Source organism: Aedes aegypti, chromosome 2, assembly GCF_002204515.2.
Source record: "Aedes aegypti strain LVP_AGWG chromosome 2, AaegL5.0 Primary Assembly, whole genome shotgun sequence".
Lineage (NCBI taxonomy): Eukaryota > Metazoa > Arthropoda > Insecta > Diptera > Culicidae > Aedes > Aedes aegypti.
In genome coordinates, this window is record NC_035108.1 from 10,596,167 (window position 1) to 10,608,318 (window position 12,152).

Genomic DNA, 12,152 nt, shown 5'->3' on the forward strand with positions numbered 1-12,152 from the left:
TCACGAATTCGGTGGCATTACCTCGATGAGCCAATGGATCAAGGTTTCAGGCTGATGTGGGTGTCTCTGAATACTCAAATGATATTTTTTTTAAATATTCAGTGTGAACTGGCCGTTTTGGACAAAAAGGAGTGGTATTGACCATTGAGTTATTCAAAATTCCGTTGAGGTCAGAATCTGCCGAATTACGATTGTTTTTAATCATTTCACTTTTGGACTGGCGATTTCCGATATTTTTACACATAAAACACTATCGATATATACACTCATATACAATTAAGTATTTTGACCTCTGTGAACACGAAAATCTGATTACCTGTGTCAGCGAGAAAATACTGAGAAGAGAGACAACGAAAAATGTTTGAGGAAGATGCGGCACAAAACACAGCAGAGAAAAATAATTTTCTTCATGGAATTATTCCATCAATAAGAGTGCCATCACAACCCCGCGAGGCCTGTTTTGTTTAAGCGGTCACTCAAGAGTTCTTTAAAGTGTGAGTAATGGTGAGCACACCGGCAAAGATAGAAAGAGTACCAGAAAAAAAATCTCGCATTTTAATGCACTCTTGCTCGACTAGTTTGATAACGTGTGTTGTAAATTCTTAGTTCAATTTTTCTTTTCAGAAAAATCTTGAAATCGTCTTATTTTTGCATCGCAGAGGAATTTCTGTCAAGCTGACTGTCCAATGACCATGTCTATTTATAATTTGTCAAATCATAAAGTTTGATATGTCGCACGAACGGGTTATACAGCATCGTGGAATTGGCCACTGTCTTCAGGACATCTGTAACACGTCCGATGTGACCAGGTCAATTTTGGATGGTCGTGAGAAGCTTTCTAATGATAATTTTTACTCATTATTTGACAAATCAAGAAGTTTGAGATATCGTATGAGTGATTTATACAGTATTGTGGAAATTGTCACTCCCGCAAGGATATCCGGAACACGTCCGGTGTGACCAGGTCAATAATGCATGGTCGTTGAACTTTCCAATGAACATTTCCATTCATTATTTGACAAATTATGAGGATTGAAGTGTCGCACGAATGGTTCTGATCATATTGTCTTTTTCTAGGCATTAACGTCCTCACAGGGACAAAGCCTGCTTCTCAGCTTAGTGTTCTTATGAGCACTTCCACAGTTATTAACTGAGAGCTTTATTTGCCAAAGTTTTCATTTTCACATTCGTATATCGGTATACTTTATGCCCAGGGAAGTCGAGGAAATTTCCATTACAAAAAGATAAGGAAGGCCTGATCACTTTGTGTTTACACTTAATTGTATATGGTTGTATATATTGATAGTGTTTCATGTGTAAAAATACCGAAAAGCACCGGTCAAAAACACAGAACAAAAATGCCAGTGTAGCATAAGAAGGCCGGCTCCAGAGGCACGTTCCCCGCCATTTGAGAGTTTTGTGCCAGATTTGTGTTGTTCTCCAAATATGTGCATGAAAATACATTTAAATTTACAACATTTTTTAGCTGTGAAGTGAAAAGATTCAAAAAATCGTATCTCGGCATGTTCTGACCCCAATGGAATTCGAAATAACTCCAGAACCGGTTCCATTTTGCAGTCCTTGTAATAGTGGTTTCTACGCTCGTTTACATACACGTCACATGACAACAACACTACTTAAAGAGTGCTGGTGGAAAATATAAACAAAGATCAGCTGTTCCCAGCAAGACCAAACGGAAGTATTTTCAACCAGCAAATTTGCGCATGTGTTCGTGACACCGCTTGAAAATGACTTTTTAACAGCTGATCGAAGATTTGAAAATTCTCAAAATCAGTCGTTGGGTACGCAAAGGTTGAAATTTTCTTCTAAAATACAGATAGAAGCATTGTCGTGATTCTCTCAGGCCCTTCTTCGGTCTTGTAGTAACGTCCACGGATTATAAAGCAATGAAATGCTACAAATAGTAATGTTCGACTTCCTTGGGCATCAACATACACGTAGGTTACTCGATATACGCAGCATTGTGAAAATCTCAAATTTCCCTGCTTGAGGAGTAACTCGCGTATCTCATCAGCCAAAATATTATGCATGAGTTGACTCAACCTTTTGACTGATTGACTAGTATTTCCACAGTTTTTTTTTCACACAAAACACCTACTCTTTGTTTCTTTTTTTTTTTTTTGCTTGGAATATAACCATTCTAATGTAAATATTGGGTTTTAACAAATTTTCGATGGGTTTTATGATTGAATAATTTATCTCATGCTTGAGTTTTGCGAAGTAGATCTCAAATGATTTTCTTCTCGTGATGGTTAAGATTTGAGTATGTGTCTAACAGCACTGGATATAAGGTTGACTGGATATAAGGTTAAATGTGAGGTTAGGTTGCGAAATTTTTACAAATTCAAATGAAAACTAATAGTTTCCTTTGCTTTGGATTGCCAAAATTTTATCATTATTTCTTCCAAAATTATCACTAGTAACTTTGAGTAGGATGCACTTATCAATATTCTAGAATAGCGCAACCATTTCTGCTTTGCGTTAGATTACGAATAACTGTTCTTAGAACTGATACAGATGCTGGCTTGTGGGAGTCAAGAAAAAGAAATCATCCATGATACACTTAAAATTATATCAGTGTTTGAATGGAAATCCGTCTGCATAGTTTAATCCCTCTGGCATTTACATTAACAATTTGCACAACTTCGTAGGTGGTCCTAGACCATCCTAGACCATAGACTAGCTCTCAGACAAGGATAAAGGGATCTCCAACAGTCGAGAGCTATCCTGGCCATCATTTTGGTCCAATAGCTTGGGAAGCTATTGGACCACAGAATTCTGTCGATATTCTGAAATTGCATCAGGAATTGCTCAAGAAATTCCATACAAAATATCCGTCTAGAGTTTCAACAGAATTGTCTCCACTAAATTCTCTGAGAATCGTCAATGCGTCCTGTTAGACATTCTACTGGCAGTTCCAAGATCTGCCGGATACCGTTTTGCTTCGAATTGCCGGACGCTTCGAAAGCCGGACACTATGATTTTTTTTTTACATTTTTCATACGATAAATTTGAATTTTACTATAATACTTATGCACAAAACTATTCTTCAACTCTAGTTGTATATTATAGATATTAATGTATCGCTGTAGGCATCAATATATTGTTAAAAAACATAAAAGAATCAAATGCATACCGATACTCTACACATTTCATTGGATGCTGGACTGCATCTCACGATTGTCATGAAGTGAGGGAATCGATTTTGCCCAATCCTTTACATTTTTAGTAGCTTCAAAGTTTGTCACGACTCGATATTTTTGTCATTACGTATAGTAAACAGTTCAAAACTCTGAAATTTAGAGATGATGAGTTGAATTTCATACAAAATAGGCAAATATTTCGTCAAAAAGAAGTGTCCGGAATTCGAAGCAAAAGTGTCCGGATTTCGAAGCAAGACACATCTCTTGGTTTTGCATATTGAAACGTTTTTTTGCAAAAAATATTCGTTATTTTTATTACACCATTCTAAATAATAAACATTTGCCGTACCATCACAGTACCTTATAAAATCAAATATCATGAATTTCTAAATGATATAAATGATATAATAAATGATGTTGAAGTTAGTCCGGTGCTTAAGTGTCCGGATTTCAAGTCATAACGGTATCCCTTCAAAAATCTCATTTAAATTTTCTCCAAACATCCCGTGAGTTGCTGATTTAGGATTATGCTTCCGTTTCGTTGTCTATTGTCAAAATGTAATCGCTATCAGCTCATTAAACTATAAACACTAGTTTTGGAACTGTGATTGTCTGAAATATTGATGTACTGAGCACTAGTTTGTAAATCACCATAAACTAGATTAGGTCAACAAAACTATGGCAGCATCACAATGTTTGCTGTGTTATCATAATCAGTTTTCATCTCTGCATCTCCCACGATTCGCAAAAGACGTGTCAAACATTTTTCTCTCTACCTATTCAGCTAGAGCTTGTTATTGATCCACAATCAACACACTAGTCTGCAAACTCTGATGGTGCTTGATCAGCTAATGAGTTGATTGTTTCCACTGACTTTAGTTGTTATGTTGAGTGCGTCGAAAGAAAGAAGATAATCCGATCATATGATATAAGACAGTGAAATCGATGTGTGTGGTAGATTATGAAATTGAGGGAATCGCCGTTTTCTTCATTTGTTTTGAAATTTATGCATGTTGTGTGTCACAGTCAAAATTTACTCACATTAGGACACGAAGATGAGCAATAATTCGTAATTATTGTAGCAGTATCGCACAACTGCTCAATTTTTGATTTTGGGTCAATGAATAACAAACGATAAAAACATTGGGTAACATCAGTCGGGGCTATCAACCACATCATTTATTTGAGAATTAATGACTGAGGGTTTCAAAATGACATTTGTGTAATGATGTTAAAAAAAAAAGAAATCAAATTGAGCAAAATAAAAATATTTTTTTCTGATTGGTCAGGAAAATTCTTACCAATGTGGAAAATGATCACGATCTGTGAATCTGATCACATTTGAACATAATTAGATCGAAAGCTTTCTCAGCTCAAAACTCACAAACACCCCCTCTATCAATCACTAGGAAAAGCTTCCCATCGGAAGACCGAACCAAAAAGGAATTAGAAACATCGTTACTCACGTTATGCTCTCGCGGCTGGTGTTGTTGTTGCTGTTTCGCTGTGAACGCAAAAGTTTGCTCCATTCGTGCATAAGCTGACCGCCTTTGTTCTCCAACTCGGACCAAAGCTGAAGCTCGTCCATCGAGTGTAACGCCGAGGCGCTTCCACTGGCATTGGAACGGGGCGGTCTGAAACGATCAAAGCTGCATAAAGTTTTCCGTACAAAATTCAAATCGAAGTCTAACTTACCGATCGATGGAATCCATGCTGCTGTTGAAGTCCAACATGAAGTCATCCGATGCGATGGAGTCACATGGCGACAGAGTATCTAGGGATTCGGCACGGGACAGCCGAGTCCTGTTCTTACGGATTGGAGCCGGCGATTCATAGGTTTCGGCCATGACTCTTCTCGGTTTTGGTACCGGTGCACCGCCCTTCGAGAGGGACCTGTTGTTGTTCAACGAAGATATGGAATCTCTCAGCGTGGGAGTATCTTCGTTGATGTGTAAATTGATCGACGCCAGGTCGATCATGCTGCTGTCGTTGAGACCTGGTTCGTCGAACACCAGCGCAGGCTGATCTGCTATTTCATCGTCAATCAGAAAATCTCGCCCTCCGTCGGACAGCGACAGAGAATTTGAAGCGTGCGTTGGAGTTCCCGGCGTTACGGGACTTGCGATTTCTTCCAACTCCGGGGAGATCTCGTCAATGTCTTTCTCCTTTTCCCGTTCCTGTTTTCCCTCGACGGGTTTCTTGCGATGTTTGCGGGCGTCATCCGACTCGGTACAACTGCTGACCAAACTGTCGGTGGGAGATGTTTCGTCATCGAGCAGAATGGCATCTCCGACAGCCGCCGCCATTTCGGCGAACTTGTATTCCTCCGAGCGGAAGATCTTGTTGCTATCCGGTTGATCGGAAAGTGTGTTATCGTTGAAGCTGTTCTGTACCTCGGATACGCTGTCCAGGTTGGTGGAGATATCCATGGGGACTGCCGCGGAGAAGGATGCTGTAGATAGGGGTGGAGGAAGGAAGCAGATAGCATGATTAGAAGCAACAATCAAACAATATAACAATAAGTATAATTCTAGCGAAACATTACTAAAGGACCTATGTAAAAATGGAAGATTCATGATCTCTCGCTCTCTTTCGATTATCGATCGAAAGGCAATTTCCTTGACTAGCGTTTCATACAAAAAACGCAACAGAAGAGGTTAATGTGACTCAGTTATTGATCAAAGAGAAAGTAAACAAAGAGAACCTCTCTTTTGTACATAGGTCCTTTAGTAATGTTTCGCGAGAATTGGTGTATGATAATGAAAATTAAATTGAATAACTATTGCAGTCCTCCTGTTGTTTCAGGTGATCATATTTTATATACAGCATTTTTACAACCAGATCGTGTATCAGTTTCACAACTAGATAATGAGTCCACGGTGTTGAATGGATTGAAAAAAAAATCCGAAAATTGGATTTGTAGCAATCTCATTGACTGGCACCGGAAAGTAAACGGTTAAAATCAACATAAATAAATCTCCAGAATAAATTCCTCAAGCATTACTTCTCCCGGTAAAACTCCTGATTTTTTTCAAACCTTTTGCAAAACGTCTTTAAGGAATCTGTTAGGAATAACTTCAGGATTTTATCTCGATATTAGAGCTGATAGCGGCCGAACAGCAACATATTAGTGGCTTTAGTTACAAAAATTATCAAAATAGTGACAAAAAAGTGACTTCAGTACTAAAACATTAACCCAAAAATGGCTAGTAAGATACGGTTTTATACTAATAATTCATTAGTTTATTATATACACACAATAATAAAGTGTTAAACCTAAGTAATTTGACATATTTCCATACAATCACTCATCTGAGAAAAGATTTGATTGCTTGGTCTTACTAATGGGGTCATCAAAATGCTACTTCATGCCTCTTGTATGAACTAGCATCAATGAAAAGAGTGTGACCTAAAGATAATACATTGGAAATCCCTCTCCTCGGTTTTTCTAAAGGCAACATAAGTAACGCATAGATCACAATTCATTCGGATCCAAGTCGATAGAGAACTCCTTGAAATTCCAAATTCATGAGCTCCGAAGAAAGAAACTTGTGAATGATCTTTTGGTAAGTTTTTTAGGGGTTCAGGGTAAAATTATTTAACACATTGACCATTTTTCAGTCCCGAGCAGCACACATGTTATAATTTAGGTTTATCAACTGATATATGACCAGATCTGGTCGTATATAAGTTGATAACTCTCAATTATAACATGTGTGTAGCTTGGGGTGCGAAATAAATTTCGCGAAAAATAACTCTAAGTATGTCTAGAAACATTCGTTTGAAGGAACATTTTCTATGTTAGTTGTGATTATTATGCTGGAGTTAAACACGTGTAAAAATATCAAATTTAAGTGAAATTGCTGGCAGCTTACAAAAAAAAAACAGGATTTATTGGCTAAATTTTTAGTACATTTGTAGGAATTTCTATTAAAATTTACGAAATAATTACTTACAAAATTACTAAACGAATTTCAAGCTCAATGCCTAGCTAATTTGTGGTGAAGTTCCTGGAGGATTCCTTAGAAAATTTTTGCTTTCCAAGGAAATTTCGGGACTATATTTGTTGAAATTTCTTTACAAGCTAGATCGGATATCTCTTCTAGCTATCCACAATATATTGGTGTAGAGATTCCATAAGCTAGTCATATAACAGCTCCTACAAATAAATCGTCCTGTTTTCGTCTAAAAGATCTCCAAGTTTAGCCAAGAATCGTTTACGAAATGTTCCCAATAAATTATCAAAAAAAACCTAAAAAAAATCATGCCTTCTATCAGGTTTTTTCTACCGTCCAACAAACCTCTAGAATTTTCAACAGGAATATTTCCAGGTCGAAATAGTGACCAGGACACTAAAAAGTAACTTGATACCAGCCCTGCGATATTGTTGTTAGGATTTTTTCAATATCAGGACTACAATTTTTTGTTGTTTGTTGGGATTGTTGAGCCATTGCATTTATTGGATTGAACTTTTGTGGCAATCCTTTCAGATAGTCCTCCGGAAACTCATTAGGAACAAAAATTCTAAAGTTATTGTATCTAAGGTATTGCTTTGACCCGTATAGTCCTGAGTGAAAGCAAAAATACTAAAAGCCTCACCGCTCAGCGATTACTTAACGGATTCGAATAATTTTTTGTCAGTATACTAGCCCACATATCTAGTTCCTAAAAGTGACCAAGAGATCTCAGGTCGGGTAAAAAATGGTTATTTTTTGTCTTTGTTTATTAGCAATGGCAATCATTTTAATTTGCATAAATCATTAAGATCTGATATTCAACATTATAAATGAAGATGTAAGCACCGTTTAGAATGTAATGGATGTGGTCACTCTGACTTAATGCCCTAAAGAACCGGCTATAGATTTGTTGGATACTTAAGGTGAAGATAAATCGAAGCCAAAGATCAAATTTTCAAGAGCACGGATCAGGAGAACCAAACATCCGTTCAAGCTGAAAACTTAATCGATTGGTCCCTAGCTGGTGGTGACCAATCGATTAGGTTTTCAGCTCAAACGGATGTTTGGTTCTCCAGATCCGTGCTCTTGAAAATTTGAACTTTGGCTTCGATTCATCTTCACCTTAACCGTTTCAATTCTCTAACAGTAGAGATTGAACATAATAATTTACTGAAATACGTTCCCATGAGCTTGACACATATGTTTAGATACAAATTGGCCACTTTGTCGTAAATTTGAAGCATCCTGGGACCCAAAATGGTTATTTCAAGGGTCAAACAAATGCAGGACACAAGGTTATCATGTTCAACAGTTTCTCAATAGGTTTACCCCACATTATAGCCGATTCAGGAAATAGTCTGTAACTTGTAATTTGCCTACATCCAGGGACACAGAAGTACAGCATCTTTTTCAGCCGACCTGACCTAGTAACCCACCTGAACAACTCCGGACACATGAACATTCCAGAAATCCTTTGGCCACTTTTAGAATCTGTGCCAGTATACTGACAAAAAAAATAATTTCAATCCGTTAAAAGTTTAGCTTTAATCCTCCGTAAACTTTTTCAAGGATTTACTAAGAATTTTTATAAAGGTTTCACAAAGTACTCATCCTAGAAAGACACCAATGACTCATTTAAAATGTTCTAATAGATAGCTACAGGTATTTTGAATTCCTTCAAGAATTCCACCCGTAGTCCTTTTATGAATGAATTCAAGGGAACTACCCTTTTTTTAAGGCGAAGTAGGCCGTCATTGAAATTTGTACGCGTCGTTGATGATTGTTGCTAATTCTTCTCACGATTTCGAATCAAAGAAAATCAGTTGGTTCTACACTGACACACCTGAAAAAGTATGAGCTTGCTTTATGTATATTAGCGCGTACAGTGATACTTTTTCAAGTCAATATAAACTGTCAAGTATGAGTTTTATCACTTTGAAATGCAAGCTGAAAAGTCATCATTGTTGCCAAAACGAATGACGGGCTACTTAGCCTTAAAGGATCATGTTATTTTTTAAGGTATCTTCCCTTGGGGATATTTTTTCGGACATTACTTCGGATCACAGACCCGTTTCCTAAGAAATCCTCTGGGTTTATCAATGGAATGCACCCAACGATTCATCCAATAGTGCTATCATACATACCTCTCAAAACACTTTTTGAGTTTATTTGAAGTCTCCTTCTCGATTTTTTTCAGGATTTAGGTGGTTTTCCCACATTTTAAGAACAAATCGTATGCAGCCGAAATATGATTGAATATCCAATACTTCGGAATGTTCGTATTGTACTTAAGCAGTTAACTCCTTAGTTCATTTTAGACATAATTCTAGTATTGGTGAAACTATTCCGCTAGTTAAGAAATATTAAAAGAGCTTGATTCTCGGAAGAGTGACTCATAAAATCATCAACAACTAGAAAGTTCAGAACAAGTTTGAATTGAACTTCTTTCTCTTGAAGGTAAATATGATTCTCTCAAACTTTTTGTAAACTGTAAAGTTCGATTAATTACTTGAAAAGTGAGCTGATGAAATCAAAATATGCCCTTTTTTCGAACTTTTGGTTGCTTAGGATGTTACTGATAAGTAATGTTGTGAAAAACTCAATTTCTCATAACTCATGCTTGAGATTTTTCATGCGTGAGTTGTCAATCACACAACTCAGCAGTCAAAAAATCATGGATGAGTTGGCTCACCTTTTTGACTCATTGTCTCGTATTTCAACAGTTTACTCACACACGGCAAGAATTTCTTGTTAGTATGGTAAAATTAAAATAATCTATTCTAACGTAAACAACAACATTCGAGTTTTACGAGTTCACCCGTCAATTTTGCGACTGAATCATTTTTTTACGGTTTGAGTTGATTGAGTTGATTTTGCATCAAAATTTCAAGCGTGAGATTGGCGAAGCAGATCTCTAATGAGTTTACTCTCACGGGAGAGCGTATTGATTGAGATTTGAGTGTGAGTCTATTAACACTGCTGATAAGTATCAACTCAATTTTGGCTGATTGGACGTGCAATCTACGGTAGTTCAGTTATTTAGGTATTGTTGCCCCAGGTTGCTAAAACTTGTCCAAAGATTCATTCAATAGTTTCCCTAATGATAGCTTGAGAAATATTTTTAAAATACTAAAAAAAAATAATGATTTCTGGAATCTATACGAAGAATATTCTGAGGAGTTATTCAACAAAACTCAAGAAAAATATTCTTTGATGAAATCTTGGAAAAAATATCATTAGGTATTTTCTGGAAAAAATCCTGCAGGAACCGTAGGATCTCTTGAATGTAATCCCTCGCGTTATTCCTGGAAGAATCCGAAAAGGCAACCTGGAAAAATGTTTAAGGGACATCTTTTTACAACTGTAGAATGGCAGAATGCCACAAAAAACTCAGGAGAAGTCTTTAGAATAATACTCTAAAATATTCCAGAATAAGTCGACTTCTTGGAGAACTTCTCAGTAAGAAGCAAATTATAAAATATCTTAGGAACCACTTCAAATATTATAAGAAAATATTTTTTATAGTTTTGTAGGAATTATTGTAAAACTTTTTTGAATGAATACTAGACGGAAAAACTTTGTATAATCCTTTCTGGAATTGCTATTGTAATTCTTGGACGTTTTCAAGTGGGAATCACTGAAAGAATTCTTAAAAAAATTGAAAAGAGTTTCTCGTTTGTGCCATCAGTGGAACTCCTGGATGAGTACTTGGAAGAATATTCAAAAAAATCTTTATTTTGTTTCGGAGTAACCTTATCAAAATTTCGGGAAACCACGATAATGCTAAATACTAGCTTAAATTACCGGAAAACCTATGAAGCAATTTCTACAAGATTTCGAATCAAAATTTAAAGTAAACCTGATTATAGAAATTCTGGAAACATTCTTCACCAAATTGAAACAAAATATTTGTAGCAAACTAGTTCAATCTGATTTTTACTAGTCTGAATTGATCGGCCAATTGAAGGGGCTGTTCATGGCAGATTTTCGTCTTCTACACTTCACAACACTAGGAAAAAAAAAGGTTACGCATGGTTGCTCATTTATCCATAAGGCGGCCATGTCCTAGGTCAGATGTGCACTTTTGATAACCTTACAGACGTCGGGGAATCAGCAATTTGATAAACGTTGTGAAATATGAATTATACTATATACTCACACAGCAACGATGGATTACCGGCGGTGATGGTAACCGAGCTAATGTCTTCTTGCTCATCCGCACAGGGCTGCATCCCTCTGGCCCCTCTGCCATTGCACTCATCACTACTGCTCAAGCTCAAACTGCTGCACTCTTTGGCGGCCATGCTTTCGCCGGCATTGCACCACGAAGCCCGCGAACTGCCTGGCGATGACGTCTTGCTGCACTGAGATTGCGCCAAATCCTTAATGATTGCCCCTTTCAGACTTTTCTCCGACGAATTGTTATCGCGTGCCAGTTTTTCCTCCTCGAAACTGTCGACATCGGAGTAAACCATCGAATCCTTGCGCTCGAGCACTTCAAGTGGATCATCACATTCTGAGGATTCGTAACGATTATCGTTGATGTCGATGTCATCGCTCAGTTGCCTGGGAAGTTCGGATGATCGGACAAGTCCACTCAGAGGGACCGGCTGTTGCTGTTGACCGATGGTGTTGAAAGCACTAGGAAGCTTGGGAAGTGCAAGGGGTACGATCGGTTCAGCGGTGAGCGTTTCAAGATCTCGAACTTCGAACTTGTGGCGACCGTTCAAAACCATTTCCAGATTGCGGTAGCGTTGGCGAGGCATTCGGTTGTTGGACGTGGTGTCCGAATCAGTATTTGATGGATGGAAGTCGAGATCATACGAACGTTCGGAGGATAATTCCCGCTGAAATTGGTTGAGCGATCCCTTGCGACTTACATTGGCGGCTTGTTTGGCCCCTTTGGGGTCCATGACATAGCGAGGAGCTGCTGAGGGAAGGCTGATCGGTACCGGATATTGTGGCTTTGGAAGGCTGGAGCTGTGGAGGGTAAACTTTGCCACCGATGACGCAGGTTCTTGTTTTGCTCTGT

The 12,152-nt window shown here is 37.7% G+C and overlaps 1 protein-coding gene across 15 annotated transcripts in view; it reads right to left on the minus strand.

Moving 5' to 3' along the window:
• The window catches only part of LOC5567847, a 318,832-nt gene that overhangs the window by 93,160 nt on the left and 213,520 nt on the right, over positions 1–12,152 (minus strand). For all 15 annotated transcript variants that reach the window (XM_021839898.1, XM_021839894.1, XM_021839895.1 and 12 more), the window contains 3 exons: positions 11,280–12,148; positions 4,860–5,616; positions 4,631–4,798 (listed from right to left, as the gene is read on the minus strand). In XM_021839898.1, coding sequence (XP_021695590.1) covers positions 4,631–4,798; positions 4,860–5,616; positions 11,280–12,148 — 1,794 coding nt within the window. The remainder of the gene's footprint in view (positions 1–4,630; positions 4,799–4,859; positions 5,617–11,279; positions 12,149–12,152) is intronic.